Below are 27,579 nucleotides of genomic sequence, written 5' to 3'. Positions count from 1 at the left end.
TAGGTTGGTCATAGCTTTTCTTCCAGGGAGCAAGCAAGCATCTTTTAATTGCCGTACTTTTCCATAACAAGCCTCTAAAATGGAAAAAAAAAGAAGTAAAGCCCCTCTCGAAGTCGATGCGTGGGTACACGGATGGATGGGTGATAGGGAGGAGGGTTTTCGCTCTTCCCTCTGGTCCACCGCCACCCCCGTCTCCCTGCCTCCAATCACACCATAAACTCCGCAAGGTCGTGGATTGCTTTTTTCCCTCAAGAACAGGCTCATAATAGGTATCGAGTGATTTTATAGTGGTAAGTAACATGAGTATTAAATTCTACTTCCTCCAGTGAGTGGCTCAGAGATTTTTGTCCTTTGATTCTGAAAGTGCTTTAAATATTTGTTTTTAAGTCGTTAAAGCAAGGGAGGTGTGTATTGTCACATCTTTTCTATTCTGATTTGGAAAGACTAGCCAGAAGGAGAGCCCCCTCTTCTGACCTGTGGGGGTCCTCATATGCTGTTATTGACTTAATGGTGAATAGCTTAGTAAGTGTTTTTTGTTTGCTTGGGTTTTTTCTGGCCACACTGTATCTTCTGGGATCTTACTTGCCCGCCCAGGGATTGAACCCAGATCTCAGCAGTGAGTGCACCAAGTCCTAACCACGGGACTGCCAGGGAAGTCCCCAGTTAAGAGTTTGACAAAATGTTTTTTTTCCACTTTACTGGTAAATGGCTAATATGTTCCCTTGGAAACCTATTTTCCCCGTATGCCTTTCAAAGGGAATGTGGGCGGGGAGTATTAGGTGTGTTCTGGATTTGCTATCTGTTCAGGGGCTTTATTCATGAGCTTTACAGCCAGGAATCCTGAGTGGAAGAGGTGGTATTGCTGTTACTCAGCCTGATTGCTGTTCCCACCCCCTGCTCCTTGTTGACTTTCAGAGCTTTAGACAAGCTGAATGGGTTCCAGCTGGAGAACTTCACACTGAGAGTGGCCTACATCCCCGATGAGATGGCGGCCCAGCAGAGCCCCTCCCAGCAGCCCCGTGGCCGGCGTGGGTTTGGGCAGAGGGGCTCCTCAAGGCAGGGGTCTCCAGGGTCAGTGTCCAAGCAGAAGCCGTGCGACTTGCCTCTGCGCCTGCTGGTTCCCACCCAGTTCGTTGGAGCCATTATAGGAAAAGAAGGCGCCACCATTCGGAATATCACCAAACAGACCCAGTCTAAGTGAGTATTTCCTGGGGTACGGTGGGTGTTTGAATCTTCATAACAGGGTTTGTTGCTTGCTACTTCATGTCCTCCTGACATGGTTATGATCCCTTCTTGTATGCTACTTGGGAATCTGGAAAAACCTTGTGATTTGATATCTTTAGTGCTCATTTTATAAAAACCTGGGGCTGAACCTTAATCTCAAAGAGAACTTTAGATTTTCACACATGAATGGAAAACAAATGATACTCCTGATGGGGGAGGCCCTGACCTCTAGGTGGTTCTCTGCTCCCCCCACCTCCTCCCCAACCTCCACTGGTACCTGCCTTCTGTGCTTTTAGAAGTAATTTTCTGGGTCCAACACAGAAGAGTTTTTCAGTTTTGCTTTAGTTCAATGAAGAATAATTCAGTTTATGATCTGTAGTTATCCTGTGTTTAAGCCATGTAGTCAGAATGGTTCTTTCTTTAGGATGTTGTTTGATAGTTTTAATTTGCAGATTTTGGGAATTAGAAGATTCTCCATCAAATACTGGAGCTAACTTTTTAGGAGTAGAAAGCAGGAGCTATTTGTTTTTATTTACCACTGTAGTCCCAACACTGGGCCTGTTGATGGCTCTCATTTTTGTCAAATGAGTGAAATAACTGCATGTGAATTATGTTTAATTCTGTTAAAGTATATCTAAGGCACTGTCTCAGTTTTGGAGCTCCAGTGATTATATGTTCGTGGTTTTGCTTTAATAACCATCCTGTGATGCTGTATGTGACGAATTTGACCCAAAGCAACTTGATGATGAACTCTGTCCTTGCCCTTCGTTGTGTAAATTGCTACCAGGTACATCTCTGGGACAGTTGCCACCATATTTCCTGAAGAACTGTGGGTGTACTAGAGAGAAGAGGGAGTGTGTACACACCTCTCGAGTCATTCTATACAGAAGAGCAGGGAGATGGCCTTGGGCCAGCTACAGGGATGGCTGTGGATCATTTTGCTTTTTAAATTTAGTGAGAAAAATTATTTTGTGTGGTCCAAGGAGTTAAGCAGGGTCTTCTTCAGAAAGTACACCTATGGTGCTGTGTTTGTTCCAACAGGCTTAAGAGGTTGTCCACGCTGATCACAGGCCCCATGCCAGCCTTCAGGTGGCGGGCCCGTTTCTGATGTAGAAGCAAAGCGAACCTTGTCTGGCGGTGGTCATGCGCTCACTCCCCCGGAGGAGTGGCGCCTGGCCCTGCCTCGCCACACTTGGGAGTGGGGCAGATGCAGAGTGCTGGCTACCTTTGTGCAAAGTCGGTGGCCTTGACTTCATCATGTTAGAGGGCAGGGACGCCACCTGAACCATAGCCCAGTCAGTTTCCATGTCAGATTTGCCTCATTTTAATACAAGAGCTTCTCTTTAATTCCCTTATCAAGAGCGTCTCTCTTGCGTTGATTCCGTTACCTGCAGAAACTATTCGGTCGTTTCCCTTCCTCATCACATGGCAGATGAAAGTTGTTCCTTTTAAAGCTGCTCATTTCCTTGTCAGAGAAAAGAGCTTCTGTGATTTAAATGAAACTGTTTTATTTAAGCAGGAAGATGGAGGATGGAGAGGGAAGGGAAGCGATAGTTGTATTCGATGATTCGTTTGCAGCTCTGCCAACAGATTTAATTAACTCTTGCCATTGAAACTAGTCATTATCAGATGCTCTGCTTCTGGAATAGCCTCACAGGGCTGCCCTAATCTGTAAAGCAACATTCCTTACTCTCAGAGGATCAGAGTTTAGTAATCCTTAGCACAGTGAGCAGGTGCAAATAAACCGGAGGAGGGAGATGAGCACGTCAGCTACTGGAAGAGAAGCAGTACTTAGAGTGATCGGAGGTGGAAACCAGTGACTGGAGAGGGTTCCTGAGATCAGAGCTGTTACATGAGATACTCTTTTTATTGGTTATTTCTAGATATTCCTTATTTGTTTCACTTCTACATTGCCCTTATTTTTAGCTATAGGTTTTAATTCTGAGATAAATCTTGGGTTTTCAATTAGGCATTTGGGAAAATGAAATCCAAGCCTTGATTTTATTGGCAAAATGTAGTGGTCATTCAATAAAAGAGTTAATCTCTGTCTAACCCCCAAGGTGACCACTGTTGAGCTGGGAATATGTCTTTATAAGACTTGTTCCTCGTATCTACTAACACATGTAACTTTAAAAGGGAATTCATATCATGGTGTGTAGTGTGTTGTTTTTTCACATAAGATCAAGGACCTTTTGCTTTGTTGGCATCTGTAATGTTACCACATTTATGAACAGCTGTGTGATACGGATATGTTATTTAACCGTTTCTTCCTGATTGGTATTTCCAAGATAGTTCAGTTTTCCTTCTATTACAAACAGCGCAGCGGTGCACGTGCTCGCACCAGTGGCTTCCCCCCATGGTGATGTTTTCCCCAGCAGACATCTGTCGGTGTTTGGAGACAGTTTCGGTTGTCACACCTAGATGGGGGCGGGGGTGCTACTGGTGTCTACGGGGCAGAAGCCAGAGATGTTCAACATCCTGCAACGCACAGACTGGCTTCCACACCAAAGAACTAGTCTGACCCCAAATGCCGATACTGCCGGAGGGTGAGAAACACCACTCTTAGCCCACGTGTGAGACTGCATCTGTAGGCGATATTACAAGAAGTAGAATTCTTGGGTCAAAAGATCATAAGCAGTCCAGCAGATTGTTGTGTACTCTGCACCACGCCAGAGATGTGCGTGTCCCGGATATCCATACTCTTGCCAGTACTGAATTGCATCTGTGCAGGTCTGGCAGAGAACGGCACCTTGTCATAAGGACCAGTGAGATTGAAGATCATGGCGTGTTTAGCGGCCATTTGCCTTTTTTGGTAAAGAACCGCCGCCCTCTCTTTGGGTTCCACTCCTGTCCCTGTTTGTTATAGACTTTGCCCTGATTGGGAAGGCAGCATGGAGAAAGAACCCGGCAAGAGGAGACCGGGGAGTGAAATCCCACCGTGACGGGCAGTGGCCACGCTGCGTCAGTGGAGTCAGTAACCCCCGACTTGCAGGGTTCCAGCTCCAGTCCACTTGTCTTGTGTTCCAGGCTCCCTTGTTTTTTGAGTGGAAGAAAGCCTTTTGTTTGAACCCAGACTCTTGGGTGTGAGATGTTTGACCTGTGGCACTTAAAATTAAGTACGTGCAGCTAGGGCAGAATAAGGAGATGCCCCTGCATGAGCAGAGAGAGGGGAATATTCTTGGAATTAACATTGGCCTCATCCATGATGACAGCTTATCAAGACTTGCTTTTGAGGAAAGTGAGTCACCCACTCTGCCCAGAAGTGTTGTGACTTTATAGGTGGTGATGACAGAGTGTTGTGAATACACGCTTACAGCTCTTGTTTCCCTCTCCCCTTGTGCCCACCCTAAGAATTGATGTCCATCGGAAGGAGAATGCAGGTGCCGCTGAGAAGTCAATTACTATCCTCTCTACCCCTGAGGGCACCTCTGCAGCTTGTAAATCTATTCTGGAGATTATGCATAAAGAAGCTCAAGATATAAAATTGTGAGTAAGGAGGATTAACTGGTGGGGAGGTTGATATTTATGCGGTCTTATTTTGGGGATTCTTTGACATAATTTTTGGGAATTGCCAGCAGACAAAGGGAAACGCTGTCCCAAAGAGCGACAGAGGGTTGGCACTGCTGTTTTGGTGGTTATAGAGCGTAAGTCTTTTAAATGCTTCGTTTTCATTCATGTTTGGCTATGTTGCGAGTGGTGTTAATGTGAAAGGTCCAGCTGTAAAAAGAAGGCAATTGGGGTCATAGGAAGCTCACCTACGGTCCAAGAAGCATCCCTGGGATTTACCCAAAGCAGGGACCCCAAACCCTCACTCCTATACTTGGAGCTCGTTGGAGCTCGGCCTGCGTCTGCCAGCCGGGAGCAGGGAGAACGGAGCTGGGAAGTCCCCAGTCTTGTGTCGTGGGAAACTGGATGTTGATTTAGGTGTTTCCAGTTGAAGCTCTAAATCTCTCGTTCGTGGGAGCCTTGAGCAGAGGCTGGTTCTCTGCTGCCTGAGGCATCTAGCACAGGGGTGTGCTGAAGGGAGGGTCCAGAGGAGGACGCTGGTCCTGGCCTGGGGGCCTAACGACTGGCATTTAATTGGAGGGACCTTTGAAGTACATTACATATATTTTAATTAGAAGGTGTTATATGTTGCTTTGTTATAAGATTAAAATTCCTTTTTAGAATAGAGAAAAGTGAAGGAAAAGCCCACCACTTAGATGACCCCAATGACATGTTGACACAGTGCTATGTCCCTGACTTGGAAAGTCAGAAAGGTGCAAAGTGAAAGCCCCCTCTCCTACTCTTAGACTCTTCCCTCCAAAGTGTAGCCCTGTTGAGTTTCTTCTGTCTCCCTCTATAAATCATGCGTTTTGTCTCCAGGTGGGTATTTAAACATTATTCTAAAACTGTCCTGTTTCGTGATGTACGTGGTATTCTGGTATTGGGGGTTTCAGAATATGAGTTTGAGTAAGGTGTTTTTAAAGAGCTAACTAGAATCCATTATTGGAAGACATTCCCTGAGATGAATAAAAGAAGACTTTTAAAAATTAACTCTTATCCAAATACTTGCCAGTGTTTTTTCATCCCCCTCTCTTCATGCTTTGCTAGAATGTGGGCTAATGGTCAGCAAGCTTTACGTGTACCTGGCAGAATGCTTCCCCTACGGAAGGCAGGAAGTCAATGTTTAATGAATGAATATTGTCCTTTTACCCTAGAATAGGTATACTTACTCTGATTTGATGGCCTTTTTATTTTATTTTTCTTTACAGCACAGAAGAGATTCCTTTGAAGATTTTAGCCCATAATAATTTTGTAGGACGTCTCATTGGTAAGGAAGGACGGAATCTTAAAAAAATTGAGCAGGACACTGACACTAAAATCACAATATCTCCGTAAGTGCCCCCTTGCTTTCTTTTGAATTAGAAAACTTTCAAAAATGCCATTTCCGAGCCATAGGTTATGTATTAAGCGGATTACAACTCTTGGAGCTGGCCTGTCCCACCCTGCTTATACTTCAGTTCTCAAACCCATTCTGTCCTGCCTGCTGTCTGTCTGTCACCCACGGTGAAAGCGTCCTCTGTTCCCACTACAAAGGCAGGACACGCTAATACCCAACATGTGTATTTCCTCACTGAAGTCTTACTGGGGTTTTCTGGCATCTGCTCTGAAAGCCGGAATGTATAACCCTGCATGTTATCCATCACTGTATAACAGATTACCCCAACACTGGCCACTAAAGACAAGGGCAAACATTTCTTGCTCACCTGGTTTCTGTGGAGCAGGCATTCAGGAGCACAGCATGACTGGGTAGTCCTGCTTTGGGGGTCTCTTGATGTTGCTGCCAAGCTGATGGCTGCTCTTAGAATGTGGCCTCAGCTCAGCGCCTCCACAGGGCTGTGTGGGGGCATCTTCAAGTCACAGCAGCTCTCTTCCCTCACAGTGAACAACCTAAGAGACAGCAAGATGGAAGCAGCTGTGTCTTTTGTAACATAGTCTCAGAAGTCACTCTCTTGACCATTTTTTCTATGGTTGTTGACGCAAGTCAGCTTCAGTCAGTGTGGGAGGTCGGTCACTGGGGAGTGGGGATCTTGGAGGCTGGTTCCCATGCGTACAGTCCATGAATGCTCTGAAATTACATGGAAAGGCCTTTCTCTTCTGAGGGTGACTTATTTCCTTCAGGGCACCCTAAAAAGTTGAGGGGGAGAGAGACTGACGAACTAATGAAGAATAGTAGAGAAAGACTGGGGCAGTATGCTCATGGAGCAGGGAGTTTTCGTAGAAGTGGGGGTGGAACGGAAGGGGGAGAGTCCCGGTTGGTGAGAAAGGAAAAACTGCAGAACAGTAAAAAGAACAAGTGATCCTACCCTGTCTTGAATTTTATGCTCAGAAAGGGGAAGGTTTTAAGAGGAGAAAAAATACATCATAAAGGCTATTCTGGAAGCAGCTCTTTTAAAAGCTGTAATAGAAAATGCTTGTCAGCGGAGAGTGGGTTGAGCCTGAAGAGGAGACATAACTTGTTTACGGGGTCTGAGACGAAGCATCTTCATTGTGTAGATGTTTATATTTTAACAAGTATGGGAAGAAGTGAACGAATAACATCCCATTCATCTGGCTCATGTTTAGCTTGAGACACTTTGCTAGTAGTGAAAATGAGAGTTTTAACCCTACGAATATGAAAGGAAACTGTCCCAATATTCTATATCCTTTCCATCCGTTGCCTGAGTCTTGTTTCCATGGTAAGTACCTCCCATGGGTTTCCCTTCAAGGCTGTTGAATGGCTGAGACTTAGATGGTCCCAGTGTCATCTGAGTGGATTTTGACGCTTCTGCAGGAGCTGAAACAGCAGGGAGTTTCTGAATATTGCTGTTACATCTTAGCTTTTTAGTTGTCTAAATGATCATCAAGGGACTATGTTTTAAATTCAGTCAAAATGGATTGATATGTATTATTTCCTCAAGCCTATGTCAATCTAAATTCTAAAATTAGCAACAAAAATAAGCTTAGACATATGAATTCTAGGTGCCATTCTGGAATATTTTCTTGCTTATCCCTTGCTTGGTGACCCAAAAAATGCAGTTGCACGACAAGGCCAATTACACCCCAAACTGGTCAGTGCAGACTAGAAATGCACTTATTAAAGGTTATATTCATCTGGTTCTTGGGTTCCACTAAAACTATAGGTTCCTCTGGATCATTTTCTTTACATTTCACTGTTCAGTTGTGAAAAAAGCTCACCATAAGTGGTCAAGAAGTATAATTTGTTTAAAACATGGACTTAATTGAACTGCATACACCCAGAGATACTTATTGAGAAGGTGGGAGGGGCAGTATTTTCTGTTCTCCTGCAGCTTTACAATTCTTGTATTCACAACTTTTGGGGCTTACTCATTTTTCATGATGTCTAACCACCTACTTTTACACATTGCCAGCCTCCACAGTTGGGTTTGAATTGCCATCTGTGGTTGAACTATTATTAACTGTCTCCCTCCTATAATTTCCGGTCTTTTTCTTGCCTCTCTGTTTCAATCTGCAGATTGCAGGAGCTGACACTGTACAATCCGGAGCGCACCATTACGGTGAAAGGCAACGTGGAAACATGTGCCAAAGCTGAGGAAGAGATAATGAAGAAAATCAGGGAGTCTTACGAAAACGATATTGCTTCTATGAATGTTAGTTTTCTTATGAAGGAAATGTCTTTGTTTTGATGAACAGTTCAAAGATGTTTTCAGTTGCCTTAACATTGGTTTCTTTAATGGCGTCATTGTTAGATGTGGTTTCTGATGGACTTTGAGCACCAGGGTGAGTGCCCTGGGATAGTTGGGCAGACACAGACTTGGACCTCAGGCTTGGCCATCTGTTGTGATTTTAGCCAACTTTGTGCCTTAGCTTCCTTACTTGTGAGGTAAGGCTAATGCCTCCCTAAAAAAGGCTAATCTCTCCCATACAGTGTGAATTTGAGGGAGATTGTAGTATTATAGGAATGTGGGCTTTAGAGTGTGTGAACTGGTTTGAATCTTAGCTCAACCATTTATTAGCTGTAGCTTTATTCTCATAGATGACATACTTGGTCTCTCGGAGCACCAGTTTCCTCATCTGTAACATGGGGCTACTGCCTACATTGCATGCTTATTAGGATTATAATAGATACAGTGCATATATAAAAAACTACTGTTATGAAGATAAATTTAAAACCTAGTTACTTGTAAACCTTGATAAAAGAATTTCAAATGACAAAACAACTTGTGTAGCACAGGTAAGGTAATTAAAGTGCATTGCTGCCGTGCCATAATGGATGGAATGGTATGGAAAATGTAGCATTTCAAAAGTCCATCTTGAATTTTCAAGTAAATGATTGAAAAAAGAAAAGTTCCTGTTGGGCCTGCCATCTGAAACATTACACCTGAAAGAAGGGAAAGTGTAAAAATGGTACTGCCGTTGTGAGAAGTGCCTTAAATGCTAATCATTTTACCCCCACATGACTGCCTCCCTACCTTCACATGATCACTGCTCATCCAGATGTGTCAGGGTCACTTGGGAGTAAATCCAAACCCACACAGGCCTTGTAAAAACAGGCTTGAGGATGCTCAAGTCTGAACTCTTCTCCACCTTATTTTCTCAGCCCTTGGCAAATGAAACCAAAACCAAATCCCATTTCTGGCTCCTGGATCTGTTCCAAAGATAGGTTTATCTGAAGGGACAGGAGGATGGAACCTGATTCCCAAAGGGCTTGATTTTGTTTTAGGTCTATAGACTCAGGACCACCAAATTTTTTTCATGGAGTAAAGATCTCTTAATATCTGTTATCTGTTCTGCTTTTTAATGAACATATCTTGTTTGCTTGCTTCTTCAATTCATGTAGGATATTCAGTCTCTTTACTGTGTGCCCAGAGCGTACAGATAACATGTATGTCTGAGCACTGAGAGCTCCTCGTAAAGGCAAGGAAGGCTGTGTTCCCTGCTTGGAGAAACCTAGTGTGCCTTCAGATCAAAGAGGAGGCAGACAGCACATGGAGTTGAAAATAGCAAGAATTATGTGCAGACATAACCTGTAACCCAAAGAATAATCACATGGAACATCTGCTTTGTTTTAAAATTTAACTCACAAAATGATTTTTTTCTTTACTTGACAAGAGGTCACAATCTGGATATTATCACATATAAATGCTCACTTGTACTTGATCTTGTAATTGTAAAATGAAGGGACTTTTTTTTTTTTTTTAACCATTGCAGCTGCAAGCACATCTAATTCCTGGATTAAATCTGAACGCCTTGGGTCTGTTCCCACCCACATCTGGGATGCCACCTCCCACCTCAGGGCCCCCATCAGCTATAACTCCTCCTTACCCACAGTTTGAGGTAAGACAGTGTGCCCTGCCTTTCCTTATGGTTGGGGGCGTGGCATCAAGGGACACGGTCAGACTCTGTTGCCCTCAAGTGGTGTGAATTAAATGCTAATTGGGGGAAATCTTAAGGTGAAGCCTGACCCCTGTGGGACCACTCGTCAGCTTGGATCTGGCTTTCCGGCTCTTGTCACTGGGACCTCCTTCTCTTTGTAGACGTACATGAGTTATTTCCTTTGACGTTTCTTGGGTGGCAGGGTTGTCAACATGTGTTTTCAGATATCAAAAGAAAAATCTGAGACTCTGGGGAAGGGGAAAGGTTTCTTATTTTTAAATGTAAAGGAGAGGATTTTGAATAGGCTTCCTTCATCCTGAACATTTTCCATTCTCCGTGCTGTACTTTATTAAGTGGTGAGCTCAGATCGTCTTGCCCACAAATCTGCTGTGTATGTGTGTTTGTGTGCAGACATTAAACAGCTTTTATTTGTTTTGTGAACAGGTGTGTCCTTAGGAAATAATTGTGTTAAGAAATTGTAATTTTTTATTTGCTTTTTAAGAGTAGCATTTTCCCTGAGGTTAGAAATAGGAGGCCAGTGATAGCATGAAAATAAGCACAGCCTAGCAGACACTGTATACAAGAATTTTTTTGGAAAGAAGTTCTCAGTTCAGTTGCATTATCAATAATAATTTAAGACAATCATGTGAAATAAAATTAACATTCTAGGATCTTCCTTCTTGAATTCGCTTTTTCTCTTTCTTCCTATTTGACTTTCTTATGATATAAAGTTGTGAGTGGTACCTGCTACACCAAACTGAGGGAGGTGTTCAGGGAAAAGGTGGGGGCTCTGTTCTGTTAGTGCTTGGAGCACTTGTAGAATAAAAAGCCACTGGATTCTGCAAAGAACACGGGTTATGAGACTGATCATATTTTATCCCTGTAAGAATGTGAATTTCCTTTGCCTGTCCTTGAAGCCACCCAGCTGTTGGGTGTGCTTATTAGCTTTTGCTCTGGCCTTGTAGTGTGTGTCTTTCTGCCATTGCTGTTGGCGACATTTGCATCTTCCCCTGCTGCTCACCTGCCACTTCAAACCTCTTTGGGCCTAGAAACCATGTAACAAAGCTCCTTAATCTAAATATAGGTATCAGAATTTCATATCATGTGTGAATAGACTTGATTCTAAAGCTTTGTGGGGCTTCCCAGGTTAAACTAGTGGTAAAGAACCCACTTGCCAAAGCAAAAGATTTTAAAAAACACGAGTTTGATCCCTGGGTCAGGAAGGTCCCATGGAGGAGGGCAACCCACCCCAGTATTCTTGCCTGGGAAATCCCATGGACAGAGGAGTCTGGCGTGGTGTCCCACAGGGTTGGACACAACAGAAAACTTAGCACGCACACCCACAAAGCTTTGTACCACAGCTAAAAGTGATGTGAAGTGGCTAATGTGTTTGTAACTTGGTGCTAAAGGGGATGGGTGGAAAGAAAGCGAGCCCTGGAGGGAGGCCCTGGGCCCCACCATCTCTCTCACTGTAGGTCAGTCTCCTCTTTGCTTTAGGCTTCTTTGCTCATTCACACAGTGAAGAAACTGAGCTAGGTGAATGATCTCTAAGAACTCTTCTTTCCAGCAGTTTTAATTTTTACAGAATTTGAAATTGTTTCTTACAAATTGAAGGTTTGCAGCAATCTGCATTGAGCAAATGTATTAGTAACCATGTTTCCCATAGCATTATTTTTAATCAGGTATGTACAGTTTGACATAATGCTGTTGTACACTTAATAGGCAACAGTGTAGTAGAAACTTACATGCACGGGGAAACAAAAAAATGTGTGCGAATTCACTTTATTCTGATACTCCATCTAATGCAGTGGTCTGACACTGAATCTGCAGCGTCTCTGGGGTATGCCTGTATTTAAAAACTGGGTTAGAGAATTAAAGGTCGGTAGGTGCTTGCTCTCGGCACTTGACAACACTCCTGCATTACTGTTCTGTAGACATTCTCACCGAGAAGTCAGGTTACTCACAAAGATAGTCTCTTTATCCTCAGTGCCTGTAGGTTAGTAGCAAATCTCTGTGTTTACTTTATACATTGCCTGGCAAGGAGTAGGTATTGATGACTAAATCGTTCAAAGACTATTTTTATGCGCTTCTTCCTCTTTTAGAATTGTTTCATTTTTCTGCTCATGTTTTCTCACTTCTGCTTTGTAACATGAAGTAGAATTTGATGCATCTCGTCTTTGGATAAATTCCTTGTCTCTGTTCTGTTCCAAAACTTTGCCCGTCCCTCCCCCTCAAACGTACTCTTCTTCCTGAACCTGCCAGGTTGGTGTTTCCAATAGAGCCAAAGAGTTGGTTCTTCCAGCAGACAAAAAGTCTCTAGTTCCTGCCTAGCAGCTGGCTCATGCAGTACTTAATTGGCAGACTTCGAGTTTATAAATGACAAGAAATGCTCCTTTCAGAGATGCTCAAACGGTAGGGAAGAGGCAGTTGGCAGCTAGTGAGCAGAGGAGGAGCTGGAATTGGCATCACACACAACAGCACCCATAGCTGGATGGTTTGGCAGCTTGCGCTGGGGTTGGCAGAAGTTAGCTCGAGAGCTGTTGTCTCCATCATTTTGATAGTGCCTTTGGAGTCTTCCCAAGCCTCTAGAACAACAGTGTAATCTTAAAATTGCTAACTTTCTGCTTATGGAAGAGACAAGAAAGGTGAACACTTTCTTGGGTCTTATCTACTTTGAAGTGGTCTTTAAGAAGCAAAACTATAATTTGAAAGGGACTGTTAGATCGAATGACTTGCATGGAGTCTTAGACCTCCTCTTTAGGATGTCTTATGGTGGGTGTGACTCATATGCTAGTAAACAATCTCAAAGTAAATAACTCATTGCATATATTATCTCGAAGAGGTCTTGTACTTAGTATATGGAGAAACTTTCTTTGCCTTTTTAAAAAAAGACTTAAATATGCTGTTCAGGTCATGAAGTTGAGTAAACTCAATTCCAGTTCCAGGCCAAAATCCAGTAAAACGCAACAAACAAAACAAAAAACCCCCAGGAGTATGTATCTTACAAGCCAAAGGGAGATGCTGGCATCCTTCCAGGTTCCTGGAGGCTGGCCTTGTTGGCTGGCATGCTTGTCTCCGTGCCTTTGTGATGTCTTAGATTCTGTTCCCCACAAAGTAAATACACTTAACTTTACTGTTTGCTCATTCTTGTATCTCCTCATGATAGATGATTAGAAATTACTCATTGGCAGACTTCACCAGTTAAGCAAACTTTCAGTTGAGCAGCTTTGTTCTTCTGTTATTTCAAGCTATAGCACAGAGGCTGCCAAGAACTCCAGAGGAAGTGCTGCCAATAGGCATCTGGCAGAAATCCACTGGGAAGCGGCTTGTGGCCTGAGTATCATTCACCTCTGAGGGTTTAGGAAGAAGGGTTCAGGGTAACGCAGGTGAACATTAACTTCCATGTGAAGAATGTGGAACATGAAAAGGTAAAGCTGATGAATCTTCTCAAAACCACCTCAGTCTTAAATTCACAGGTGAAAGAGACTTGTCATAACCCATTGTTATGGCTTCTGAACTTTATAAGTAAAAACTATTTGCTTATTTGGGTGTCCTAACCTGAAAGCTCGGAGAAGGCAATGGCACCCCACTCCAGTACTCTTGCCTGGAAAATCCCATGGACGGAGGAGCCTGGTAGGCTGCAGTCCATGGGGTCGCCAAGAGTCGAACACAACTGAGCGACTTCACTTTCACTTTTCACTTTCATGGATTGGAGAAGGAAATGGCAACCCACTCCGGTGTTCTTGCCTGGAGAATCCCAGGGACGGGGGAGCCTGATGGGCTGCCGTCTATGGGGTCGCACAGAGTCGGACACGACTGAAGCAACTTAGCAGCAGCAGCAACCTGAAAGCTGAGCGCTGAAGAATTGATGCTTTTGAACTGTGGTATTGGAGAAGACTCTTGAGAGTCCCTTGGACTTCGAGGAGATCCAACCAGTCCATCCTAAAGGAGATCAGTCCTGGGTGTTCATTGGAAGGACTGATGCTGAAGCTGAAACTCCAATACTTTGGTCATCTCATGTGAAGAGTTGACTCACTGGAAAAGACCCTGATGCTGGGAGGGATTGGGGGCAGGAGGAGAAGCTGACGACAGAGGATGAGATGGCTGGATGGCATCACCGACTCGATACACATGAGTTTGGGTGGACTCCGGGAGTTGGTGATGGACAGGGAGGCCTGGCGTGCTGCGATTCATGGGGTCACAAAGAGTCAGACACGACTGAGCAACTGAACTGAACCTGAAAGCATGGCTTACCATGCAGAGTCCCATATAAGACTGGGCTGGTTTAATGACTGTCCGGTAGACAGGACGTTTATGTGAGGTGCCTTATACTCCTCGAGGAAATTCTGTTTGGGAGGTAATTCATGGTCAGGGATGTGCTTGTTGGATTTGGAACTGGACAGAGGGATCTGGGGAGCATTCAGAAAAGTCTTCATCAGGCTGCAGACATCTGATGAGTCACTTTCTCATTAAGGTGCCATTGTCAAGAGCACAAACCACAGTCCCTGAGTCTGGGGCACTGCCTCCTGGCATGCTTCCTTCACTTCCTGCTAACCTGCCTTGTAGATTTCTGTTACTTCTGCTTTCATCCCAGCGTGGAACATTTTTGTCTGCATAGCAATGCTTTCTTCATGACTTTGCCCTTCTTTCTTCTTGGTCCTTTCAGTCCTTGTCTCTTCACCGCCGTTCCTTTCCCACAGCTTCTCAACTTAATCTATGTATTCATTCATCATCGCCTACCTCATTCCCACCTCCCCAAAGTCAGTGAAACAAAAGCACCTGTAGCCTCTCACCCATCACTGTATGGAAGGATGATTGCTTTGTTCAGCTTTTGAGATGACAGTAGTTATGCCTGTGGGTTTTTCTCGTAGCTGTGGTGGTCAGTGTGTTTCTTCTAGGCTGAGATGCTCAGGCTGTACTCTGAGGTTTGGGGACTTTTGGTCTGATGGTCCTGGTACTTCAGGCTGCTAAGAACATTCAGAAATTACGCTCTGGGGTCAGTCCCAGGAAAACTAGTTTTTACTAAACAAATAGCTTTTCTCTTAAAGATATGATAAATCATGCTATTAATTTTTTTCTTAGTTTTAATTAATTGCTAAGAAGCATAGAGCCACATTTGTAGAACAGCAGCATTTCTGATTCTCTTTTCTGTTCCCTGCTCTTATTTCTTCACTTCCTTTGTCTTTCTAAATCTTCTTTATTTTGTAAGCAGTATAAAGTATTCCTGGAACATGGCCCAGAAAGCAAATAATTACAATAGTCATGGCAAAATACAATGGGGCAGATTTTGGCAAGTTACATGATAGATTTAGTCTGATCCTTAGGAACGTCTTAAAAAAAAAACAAAGGTCTTTATTACTGCCAGACCCCTGACTCCTCACTACCCCCCTTAAAAAAAGTGTACTCAGAAGAACATTACATGGATGTTCTTAGCGAGACAAAATAGATCCTATCTTTACTTTAGAAGAGCTTCCCTTGTGGCTCAGCTGGTAAAGAATCTGCCTGTAATGTGGGAGGCCTGGGTTTGATCCCTGGGTTGGGAAGATCCCCTGGAGAAGGGAAAGGCTACCCACTCCAGTATTCTGGCCTAGAGAATTCCATGAACATCCATGGGGTCGCAAAAAAGTCAGACACAACTGAGCAACTTTCACTTTACTTTAGAAAATTGGTTAATATAAGGACCGGAATGACAAAATAAATTGATATTAACATGGAGCCCAGTTTATAGGCAATGTCATCATTAATTCAGTTCTATCCAGTTACTAAGAAAGGCCTTAAATTGTCCCTCTGGAATAAATGAGTTGTGTGCTGTGTTCAGCTGTGTCTGACTCTTTGCAACCCCGTGGACCGTAGCCCACTGGGCTCCTCTGTCTATGGAATTTTCCCAGCAAGAATTCTGGAATGGGTTGCCACTTCCTTCTCCAAGGGATCTTCCTGACCCAGGGATCGAACCCATGCCTTTTGCATCTCCTGCACCGACAGGTGGGTTTTTTACCCCTGCGCCATCTGGGAAGCCCCTGGAATGGACAGTTTATGGTAACTGCATAACGCCCTGGCAGCCTGTGACGTATGGTGCTTCCCAGAAAGAGGCATTGTTCCTATGACTCGGAAATACTGAAGGGTGGACTAATTTTATTGTTTGTTCTTCCCTGATGAATAGCAGTAAAAGTTGGTTTGGCCAGGCTGTGCAGGACAGGCCTCTTCCAGAGATCTCTACAGGCAAGAGTCCAGTGGAGGCAAAACCTCTTCTGGTTTGTGTGTTCTAAGAATGCTTACCGAGCCCCCGGGGAGACTTCATTAGGCTGACAGCTGTATGAAGACCTGCAGTGTTACAGCATCCTGGGAAGCATGGGAAATACCAAGTTGTGAAGAATATAGTGTGCGCACATCTATTTATACTGACGCTGAAGAAACAAAAGTGTCGGGATCAGAGAAAAGTACAATGGCTTTTGTCAAGAATACTTTCTAGAGTTGAATTTTAGGTTAACTTGGATAGGAACTGAAGGGGCACATGGTGCAGGGGTGGTTAACAGAAAAAGGAAGAGGCTTAGAAGAGCAGAGTTCCGATTTTTCTGTGTAGGAAACAAGACATCGGGTCTAGAATCACATGCTGCTTTAATTTTCTGTACGTGGGAAAGGCATGTTTTAAACCAAAATGACTTCCCTCTGTCTTTTACACATTTATTGACTGTAAGATAATTAGCGTGAGAGTTTAGAAATATAAACTTTAAATGTTCATGCTGCAATCCAGCATTTTTATTACATAAAATCTTAGAAGTATTTGTACATGGGCACAAGATTTATGTTGAAAGACCTGACTCTAGTGTTAGACTAATTAATGAGAAACTGGAAACCGTACTTTCTTGAAGTGTTCCCAAAAAAGTCCTCAGATACAACAATATAACTGTCAGGGAAAGATACAGGAATTGGGTTTTTTGGGGATCAACTCTTCTGTGATGTGCTTATTTTATTCTCATAATCCTTAAAAGTTTCAGTTGAAAGTGTCTTCCAGATGCTTCAGATGGATGTATGCAGATGAGACAACAAAGCTGTTGATTTCTTTTCCTTGGTCCAGTAGAGCATCTTTCCTTTGTGACTCAAACTTTTTTCGGGGGGGGGGGTGAATTTTTTAATTGAGGTATAACTGACATACATTTTCAGGCGATTCAATATCTGTATATACTACAAAGAAAGAAACAGAAGACTTAGCATGCTCTCTGTCCCCACCCAGGACTTACGGGGAGAAAAGGAAGTGGTTATTGACACTAGCAACGTTTGTGTGCTAAGAGTGCTCATGTCATTTGCTGGACCAACGTTAAGTGCCACAAAAGTTGTTGTAATTCTGTAACTCAACATTCTAAGCTTTAAGGAAATTATACACAGAAAAGTGGTATTATTATAAATACTAATGCTTTCAGGATGAATATGAGAACTTCCCAACCTGTTAGGTAGAGTCATATCAACTTACTGTGGTGATTTTTCCTAAACTATGCTAATATTCCTAACAGTACAAGAATGCCCCCGTCCCTATGCCCACACCACAGCCTCATCTGTGTCCACTGAGCATGGATGTCCTGTCTTTCCAGCAACAATCGGAAACGGAGACGGTCCATCTCTTCATCCCAGCACTGTCTGTAGGCGCCATCATTGGCAAGCAAGGACAGCACATCAAACAGCTGTCTCGCTTTGCAGGAGCGTCTATTAAGGTACTGTCCTGCCACCTGCGGCTCTCCTCTGCTTTAAGGACAGCACGCCACAGAGATGTGAGTCTGTCTGTCACTTTCTGTGAACTGAATGTAGCAGTCTATACTGGGGTTACATAGGGTGTGGTAGGAAACTCCGTGTAACAACACTAGCTTAAACAAGGTAAGCTAAATTCTCTCTCCAGAAAAAGCAGTCTGGAGGTAGAGAGCCCAGCACTGGAGTGGGGTCCTGCTCCGCCATGCCCCTGGGCATACTTCTTCTAGCTCATCCCCGGGGCGGCCTTAGTCCCTTACTCCCTCCCAGATGACGCTACTGCGTGTCCTAACAATCAAGGCTGTAGTCCATTTGTTTTAAGGAATACACAAACTGACAAAGCCTTGATATAGTCATAGCTTTCGTCAGGAAAACATCAGTGTACTGGAGGTTTTGTTTCGGTTATGTCTTATAAATATTCGAATATAGTACCAAAAAATCCACATTGCACTCGTGTTTATAATATCTTTATTTACAACTGGGAAATGGGGAGGAAGTCAACTAGGAAATGCATGAACTGTGGCTTATCTGTATAATAAAGATTCAGTTCAGTCGCTCAGTCAGGTCTGACTCCTTGTGACCCCTTGAACCGCAGCATGCCAGGCCTCCCTGTCCATCACCAACTCCTGGAGTCCACCCAAACCCATGTCCAAAATAAAGATTACTTAGCGCTAAAAAGGAGGGAGCTGTTGATAAAGACCATACATATTATGCTAAGAGAAAGAAGACTCAAAAGGCTATATACTGTATGATCCCACTTATGAAAGTTCTGGAAAAAACAGAACTATGGAAATGGAGGAGAAAAATCAGCGGTTGTGAGGAACTGGAGGAAGGGCTGGAGACAAAGAGCCAGCAGGAGGGGATGTTGAGAGCGTAGGCTGCTGACTGAGGTGCGCTTACGACTGTGCATTTGCCACCACGTGAGCTGCAGTGTGCACACACACAGTTAATGAGAAAGCAGAATACACAGGACAGCCCTCATACGCTGTCTTGCAGCAAAAGATTAACAAAATATGTGAACAGAAAATGCAGCCAAAATAAACAGGTAAAGGAAAAGACCTGGTAAAAAGACCAAGTGGTGAACTAACTTTACTATCCTGTTAGTTTCCTGATTAATGAATTAAAACATGCTCATGCACAAAAAAGAACCTACCAGATACTTTGTTTTTGGAAAAATTCCAGCAAATGTTTTATGAACAAGAATTGGGTATTTAGACACCGGGCTCTTTTTCTTTGTCTTTCTTGGAGTTTTGATGATAAGGGTAAAATGTTTTTCTTTCCAAAAAGTCTGAAACATGCATAATGTGAAAGGTGCATTAGCACTCTAACACTTGGCTAGATTTCCATAATGTAAGTTCCCATGTAGGGACTTTAATGTGTACCTGTATGTCTGGTATCACCAAACCGTAGTTATTTGTTAACTTACTGGACGTTAAGATTGTTCCAAATTTCTCCTGCACAGTGATGGATTAAGTTCTTTTTATCATATTGTCATATACAACCTTATTCTTTCACATGAGTTTACACAAATGGATCTGGTGAGTCTCAGGGCATGTGCTTTCTTTTCAGCTTCTCAGACATTAGAGCAATTTGTACTCCTAACCTCAGTTTTAAACTCAGTATTAAAACTCAACATTCAGAAAACTAAGCTCATGGCATCTGGTCCTATCACTTCATGGCAAATAGAAGGGGAAACAGTGATAGACTTTATTTTGGGGGGGCTCCAGAATCACTGCAGATGGTGACTGCAGCCATGAAGTTGGCTCCTTGCTCCTTGGAAGAAAAGCTATGACCAACCTAGACAGCATGTTGAAAAGCAGAGACATTACTTTGCCAGCAAAGGTCCATCGAGGCTATGCTCTTTCCAGTAGCCGTGTATGGATGTGAGCGTTGGCCTATAAAGAACGCTGAGCGCCGAAGAACCGTGGTGGTGGAGAAAACTCTTCAGAGTCCCTTCGACTGCAATGAGATCCAACCAGTCCATCCTATAGGAAATCAGTCCTGAAGTTCATTGGAAGGACTGATGCTTGAAGCTGAAGCTCTGATACTTTGGCCACCAGATGCAAAGAACTCACTCATTGGAAAAGACCCTGATGCTGGGAAAGATTGAAGGTGGGAGGAGAGGATGACAGAGGATGAGATGGCTGGATGGCATCACCAACTCAATGGACATGAGTTTGAGTAAACTCCGGGGGTTGGTGATGGACAGGGAGGCTTGGCATGCTGCAGTCACAAAGAGTTGGACACGATGAACAACTGAACTGAACCTCAGTATATGAGTGCTCTCCCCTCCAGTCCTCTACCACCAGTACTGACAAAGACAAAAGTTCTTTTTAAAAAAGAAAGCCAGGGACATCCCCCAGTGGTTAAGATTCCGTGCTGTCACTGCAGGGGGATGCAGGTTAGATCGCTGCTCAGGGAGCTGAGATCCTGCAGGCTGGGTGGCCCAGTGAGGGCTACGGGGGAGGGAAATCAGAATGATACCTTCTCTCTAGAGGTTTTCTGTGAATAATTCTGAGTGTGGCCTACAGTAATTATTGGCTTTTTTTTACAGATTCAAAATTAGTGCCCAAAGTAGGAATAGTATCATTTTGGGCCTAAGTAACAGAAATGTTAGCTTTATTTTCAGGGAGTGAGAAAGCATGACTCTGGTAAAAGAAAAAGCCTGGTCTTGATTTGTAGCTGGTAGGACAGGGTGTACTAGGCTGTCAGCCATTGCTGGTGATCACACTGAGTGGCGAGTGCGGCAGCTTTTATTGTAGTTTTTGCTTCCTACTCCCATTATTTACTATAGGGAGTTGCTTCTTGCACAGCAAATGTCTAGCAAAAAATTTTTCTTCAAACAATTCCTACCTGCCAACTGTCTAAATCCTTGCTTACTGAGGGAACACTGGATTTTTCTCCCTTCAGCAGTCTCTGCAGCATATCCCTGGCCTGGCCTTTTGTGTGATTTCATATGCTCTGCCAAAATAGAAGAGTCTGAGTTCACTCTTCTGTCAGGTTAACATTTACTCTACGTGTTACTCCAGTGAGTGTACTTTGGGGGGACGTACGTACCATGTATCTATACGTATGTGTACATACCACATTGTAGATTTGTGACCCGAGCAGTTTCTTGCACTTGTGGGAAGCCCAGGGTGTGATGCTGCGTGTGGGACCAAGGACCACACGTCGAGCACCCGCTGGTGCAGCGAGGAGCAACGTGACGGTGGAGCCAGACGTGGCTCTTCCCCCAGTGCCACTGGCCTGTGTCGTCATGGCCAGGTGACGACTGCTGTAGCCTTTGGTCTCCCTGTCGGTGAAGTGTAGACAGGAGCCGTAACTAATGGACCTGCACTCATCACTGCCTCCCTGTAACTTTCTTCCAGAAGGCTTATTTTCTGCATTTCAGTAAGTCATGTGCAGTTTGTGTAACATTTGTTATCAGTGGAACTGGAAGTGTTGTGACCTGTTTCTGGTCTGTTACAGATCGCTCCAGCTGAAGCACCAGACGCGAAAGTGAGGATGGTCATCATTACCGGGCCGCCGGAGGCTCAGTTCAAGGTATGTGCCCTGGAGCGTGTGCACAGATGACAGATGAATGCCTTCTTTTCAGAACCTCCATAACCTGGCTTCTCCCTTAAATAAATCCAGTACTCAGTAGAAGGAATCTCTCAGTGAAAATTGCTAAGACTGAGAACAGAGTAGAAAACGTTCCCCACATTAATTACATTTTAAAAACACACCAAAACCTCGGTGTGAGAGTTGTGTAATGGCCGTTGGGTTTGCCTATCTCCCAGGGGAGAATCTGCTCAGTGCCTTGTTAGCAGAGGTGAAGGCGAGGTGATAAGAATGGTTTGGATGCTTTGTTACTCTCAAATCTTTCCTCCTGTCCCTAAGAAGCTTCGACCTTGACTTCAAATGTTCCTTTTTCCTCTTACCCTTGAGTTAACTTCGGTTAACACCCTGGTCCACAGTTTCTCGATTAGTCACTCTAATCTTCAGAATTCTAGAGGTAGAAAGGGCAGGGACTCTTGAGGCATCTGTCCTGGTATGAACCATGGGTCATTTTGGGGGGCTTGGGGCCAGAATGCCTCCCACTCTGTCCTGAGAGGTGGTGCAGTAGGGGGATGAAGACCAGAGCCTTGGCAGCCAGGCTGCTGGTTCAGGTACCAGCTCTGCCATTTACTAGTAATACGACCTTGGGCAAGTTACTTAACCTATTCCTAGCTAGCTCCTCATAGTAAAATTGGGGTTAAAAACATCCACAAAGTTTAAACAAGGTTATATGGTTTAATAAATCAAGTAGTTAAAATAGTGCTGGACACACAGCAAACAGCATAAATGCACTGGTGTGTTAAGCAGACCTGGGCTGAATCAGACTAAGACCACGCCAGAGCCCCAGATTCACACGTACATACATACCTTTGAGTATATGATTCTCCCACAAAACTCAGTAGGGTGTCTGGTTTGTCACAGGTAAAAGCAGCTACTCAATTCAGTGTGACTTACCGGAAACCCCTGTCCTACTACTTAGCAGCTGTGTTAACAGGACAACTCTCTAAGCCTTAGTTCTCCTAGCCCTGAAACGTAGCTAAGTTATAAACCATCACTTTCTTTGACCTCTGTTTCCATGGGCCATTTTTCACTAAAAATCTGAATTTTTTTTTTCATTTCATTTACAGGGTACAGGAAACAAAAGGAGGTGCTTTGAGATGTAGGTACAGTTGGCTAGGCTCAGACTCAGGCAAGAAATTTACTTCTTCATACCAGCCTTGTGGTCCTAGCAGTTCAGATCAAAACTCAGAAATGCATCCTCCCCCAGATACTTACAGGACAAGTTACTTTAGCCTGAAATATTAAAAGATGAATACAAACGTCAGTTATGTTCTTACTGTTTTATAAATGGGTCTTGTGATTTTTATAATGCGTGTATGCTGGGAAACTTAGGTGGTTTCTCCATACGCTCTGTTGCCCATGTTGTGCACTTGTCTTAAACGGGACATGTAAGAGAAGCTCTAGTGCTTCAGTATCAGTTATGTGATCAGTGATAATTACAAACTATTTTAGAGATCTAAGTATTAGAAACAGATCTAAATATTAGAAAATAAGCTCTTAAAATTATAAATACTGTTTTGGAGGACAATATATATCCTTTGGGAGAAGGCAATGGCACCCCACTCCAGTACTGTTGCCTGGAAAATCCCATGGACGGAGGAGCCTGGTGGGCTGCAGTCCATGGGGGTCACTGAGAGTCGGACGTGACTGAGTGACTTCACTTTCACTTTTCACTTTCATGCACTGGAGAAGGAAATGGCAACCCAATCCAGTGTTCTTGCCTGGAGAATCCCAGGGACGGGGAGCCTGGTGGGCTGCCGTCTCTGGGGTCGCACAGAGTCGGACATGACTGAAGCGACTTAGCAGCAGCAGCAGCATATATCCTTTGTGTCCCTGGACTGTTAGTAATTACACCTGTGGCCTGAGACTTTGAGGATGACTGAAATATAGGGTACTAAGATGAATTTTTTAAATGTCTGTAACCCCCTAAAATGAGCTTATCTCTGCACCGATGAAAACATGTTTTGTACCTGTGTTTTTGTTCTCTACTGTGGCAGCCTGTTGGATGAAACCAACTCTGGCTTCTTTTTCCTTTGGTGTATAGCAGAGCAAATTTGTGGCTATACATAAAAGAGATTTACTATGTATAATTTCTGGTTGTATGCAGCAATCGACAGGATCTGTTTGAGTGCATCAGTTGTATATGTTAACTTGATTTTGTAGCTTCCGTCAAAGTAGAAACCATCTGGCTAAGATGAAGAAATGTTTGACAGAAAATACTCCTTGCTGGCCCATTTAGACATGAGCTTGGCTTCTTGTGAGCCTTATGTGGGTGGCTCTGTAGTTCATTCAGTCTCTGTTACTCAAGAAAAATGCAGTTACTATCTTACTGCCAGCAGGAGAATTTTACCTTTCAAGACTGGAGAGCCAACCAACGGTCAGTCATTCAGCTGCCGCAGCTGTGATAATGTCAGCACTGTCGCCATCTTTCCTCGGGCTCCTGCCATCTCTTGGGCGGCAGGCCACCATCAGGCGCAGATGTATCCCTGCAGAGGGCTGCTCCCGTGGGGCCAGGCCATTAACTTTACCCACTGTAAAATCAGTCAACCTTTGGCCTTTCCTACCTGAATGACACTGATAGGCTATGTTCTCATCTGTAGGCTCAGGGAAGAATTTATGGAAAAATTAAAGAAGAAAATTTTGTTAGTCCTAAAGAAGAGGTGAAACTTGAAGCTCACATCAGAGTGCCGTCCTTTGCTGCTGGCAGAGTTATTGGAAAAGGAGGCAAAACGGCAAGTACTTCAGCAAAACCTGTGCAGTGGTATGACAGGGAAAGCATCGAAAGGTACTTAGGAGTTCCCCGTCCCTGAATTTGGGCTAACTTCTAACAGCAGGACACCTGGGTCGAGGTTTGGAGAAGACTGCCCTTTGTTCTCCTGAGGGTTGGCTGTCAGCCACTGGGGAAAGCAGCACCTCTCTCAGACCACTTTGTGCGAGAGGACTGTCTCTTGAGGGGCCTTTTGCATTTTTCTGTTGATAAACATCAGCTTTTTATTTCTGTTGTGCAAAAATACTAAATGACATGAAAACTTTAAAAAGTGTCATCTACCTTTATAACTTACACATCCTCTATAACTGAAAACTCGTTTGCAGTTTCTCTTTAACATATATAACTTCAAAATCGTAAACAGCTTTGAAAATGACTTGGAAGTGACTGCAAGTATGTTTTGGAATCAGATTTTTAGGGTTTAAATTAGGCTTTGTTATTGATGTATGTAACTGTAGGTAAGTCAGTTTCTTTGGGGATTAGTTTTAATTATCTTGAAATGGGACAATACTAATAACCAAATAGAATTATTGGTATATTAGATGAGATTTACAAAGACATATTTTGGTACAAGCGTTCAGGAAATGGTAATTTTTTTAAAAATAAAAAAACCCCAACAGTTCCACTTAACATGATTTCTGTTTATCTCCTTCAGGTGAATGAGCTCCAGAATTTGTCAAGTGCAGAAGTTGTTGTTCCCCGTGACCAGACTCCTGATGAGAATGACCAGGTGGTCGTCAAGATAACTGGTCACTTCTATGCTTGCCAGGCAAGTGGGCTCCCGTGTGTCAGGGCAGCTCTACAGCTGCCTCCGCAAATGGAAGCCATTCTCCCATGGGTGTCTCCATGCCGTACAAATATTCAAGGCTGTGTTTGATGCTTAATACGTTAAATCCCCTTTGAGCAGGTGATTTTAGAGACTCTGCTAGCAAACTAATTAGTACATGTCTTTAATCTTCAAATTTTAATTTGAAGTTAATTTTAAAAATGGAAGAGGTAAAATAACTTCCTGCAATACTTGATCAGGTAGGTGTTTCAAGGTTCCCTCCTTTTGCAGGTTGCCCAGAGAAAAATTCAGGAAATTCTGACTCAGGTAAAGCAGCACCAACAGCAGAAAGCTCTGCAAAGTGGACCATCTCAGTCAAGGCGGAAGTGAAGGCTCAGGAAACAGCCCACCACAGAGGCAGACGCCAAACCAAAGACAGACTGCTTAACCAACAGCCGGGCGCTGACCCCTTACCCAGCATCACATGCACAAGTTTTTACCTAGCCAGTTGTTTCTGAGGACCAGGCAACTTTCGAACTCCTGTCTCTGTGAGAATGTATACTTTATGCTCTCTGAAATGTATGACACCCAGCTTTAAAAAAAAAAAGAAAAAAGAAAAAAATGAGGGGGGAGGGAGGGAAAGAGAAGAACTCTGCACTTCCCTTTTGTTGCATTTCTCAGTATAACAAATACCTAATTTTTAAAAACATTCATTTCCCCCATGATGCCAGAAATTGGCTTAAATGGTGCATTCATGACACTCATCAAGTAAAACGAGATTGCTCCTAAGTCCAATTGTTAAAATTGGATCAGAACAGAATTGTTACAAGTACTGAAATGTTAACCTATTAGCATAGAAAAACTGTTCTGAGTTTAACACTAACATAAATAACCTAAGGGAAGTGCTGAATGGTGTTGGCAGGGGTATTAAACGTGCATTTTTACTCAACTACCTCAGGTACTCAGTAATGCAATGAAAGCAAAATTGTTTTGTTTTTTTTTTCTGAAAATTTTATATACTTTATAAAGATAAGTCCAACTGTTTTTTAAAAAATAAATTTAATTAGCTAACAGGCGAATAACTAAAAATTTTACTTCTGGCTGGTGACAGTAAAGCTGGAAAAATTTCACGTTTTTTGAGGCTTCTGACAGTTATTAGTTGGAAAATCCAATAAATGTTCAGTGATACGGAGCAGTGCCTATATTTGGAGAGCAGCAAATACCTTTTGTTTGTGGTAGGGAAGTTTATGATGGTACTAACAGAGCAAAGTGGTTGCAGGAGGTTTTGGAAAGACTAGTTTTAAATGGCTTCAGGAGACTTGTTTTTCTGTTTGGCTATGTGATTGAATGCATAAATGCTTTGTGCTTTTGACTATCACTACCTAAAGTAAGTGTATCTGTGGAGACTTGCAGCCCCCGTGAACTTAATCACTTGACTGGCAGGAAGAAAGCTTTAGCTTGCCCTACAGGATGCTTAGTTGGCCAATACACTTTGGACCAGTTGGTCTATGCTTGGAGCAGACCCCAGAAGGGTTGCTTTGTGAAGACCAGTGGGGCAGTCAGATGGTGTGACAGTGTTTCAAGGCAATAAAAAGGCTCCATCTCCATGTGCCAGGCACTGTCATGAGCCTCAAAGTAAGCTGTTTTGAAGATTTTAAGCAATGATAAATCAAGATAAATGAAAGGCCACCTAAAGTATCACATACAGTGCAGGAGGATTTCTGTATTCTCTGCACCAGTTATCTGAAAATAAATCAAAAGATAGAAAAAAGAAGAACTTTGGAAATATAATTTCAATGACTGTGATAATACATTTGACCTTTGCTACTGAACGCATTCACCCATTCCTTAACTTGATGGCAAAGCCTGGTATGTACAATTACATGGGTGTGAGTGGTCTCCGAGGCCACGCTGCTCTCAGAATAGTGTTGCTTTTGTTCATTAAATAATCACAGTCATCATATAATACTGATCTGAAGGGCAGATATAACCCTTAAAGTATCATTTTGCTTCATTTGTATTTCAAGATGAATTTCTACACGGACTAGGTAAGTTTTTCTGAAGATCACTGTATCAATTAAACATTTTGAAAATGACTTGAAATGTTTTTCTAAATGTTTTCAGAAAACCAGTTTATTTTGTAGTTTTAGCCAAAAAGTGCCCTTTTTGTCACTGAATTCATCAAGCGTTTGTTTTTTCTATACAATGAATTGCTTAAAAGAAGTAACGGACTGGCTTTCTGGTTGGATTTTGGGTATAATGGGCTTATGGCCAGAGCTCTTCCTCAGTATTTGATTTTTCAAGCTTTTTTTTTTAAAATACAGATAGGTGCTACATTTATATCTGCCTGTTTAAATTCTGTCATATTTCACTTCTAGCCTTCTAGTGTGGCAAATCATGTTTTACTTTCAATGAAGCATTGGTAATGGAGTATCTGGTAATACTAGGAAGTAATTCTGTAATTGAGTTTTGCACTCACCACATATGGATCATTCCTCATCTGTAATGTGCCCCAAATGCAGCTCCATTATCCAGATACCTTGATGCAAAATAAAGTACTTCATTATTAGGTGCAGCCTGGTGCGTAGTATGTTTTATTTTTGGCTTT

General features: G+C 43.2%; 1 protein-coding gene across 3 annotated transcripts in view; it reads left to right on the top strand.

The window, feature by feature from the left end:
* Positions 1-27,546, top strand: part of IGF2BP3 (insulin like growth factor 2 mRNA binding protein 3) — a 144,548-nt gene extending 117,002 nt beyond the window's left edge. Inside the window, exons 6-16 of one of the 3 annotated variants that reach the window (XM_059885708.1) lie at positions 916-1,197; positions 4,576-4,710; positions 5,979-6,101; positions 8,243-8,378; positions 9,940-10,065; positions 13,823-13,843; positions 17,613-17,810; positions 21,310-21,384; positions 24,039-24,170; positions 24,861-24,974; positions 25,263-27,546. In XM_059885708.1, the coding sequence (XP_059741691.1) occupies positions 916-1,197; positions 4,576-4,710; positions 5,979-6,101; positions 8,243-8,378; positions 9,940-10,065; positions 13,823-13,843; positions 17,613-17,810; positions 21,310-21,384; positions 24,039-24,170; positions 24,861-24,974; positions 25,263-25,361 (1,441 nt within the window). In that variant the 3' untranslated portion in view covers positions 25,362-27,546. Of the gene's footprint in view, positions 1-915; positions 1,198-4,575; positions 4,711-5,978; positions 6,102-8,242; positions 8,379-9,939; positions 10,066-13,822; positions 13,844-17,612; positions 17,811-21,309; positions 21,385-24,038; positions 24,171-24,860; positions 25,233-25,262 lie in introns of those variants that run through there. The other 2 variants (NM_001192288.4, XM_059885707.1) reach the window with 2 other exon arrangements.
* Positions 27,547-27,579: the final 33 nt, after the last annotated feature.

This window comes from Bos taurus, chromosome 4 (genome assembly GCF_002263795.3).
Source record: "Bos taurus isolate L1 Dominette 01449 registration number 42190680 breed Hereford chromosome 4, ARS-UCD2.0, whole genome shotgun sequence".
Lineage (NCBI taxonomy): Eukaryota > Metazoa > Chordata > Mammalia > Artiodactyla > Bovidae > Bos > Bos taurus.
Note: the sequence above shows the minus strand (reverse complement) of the source record. Positions and strands in the feature narration are given on the sequence as shown.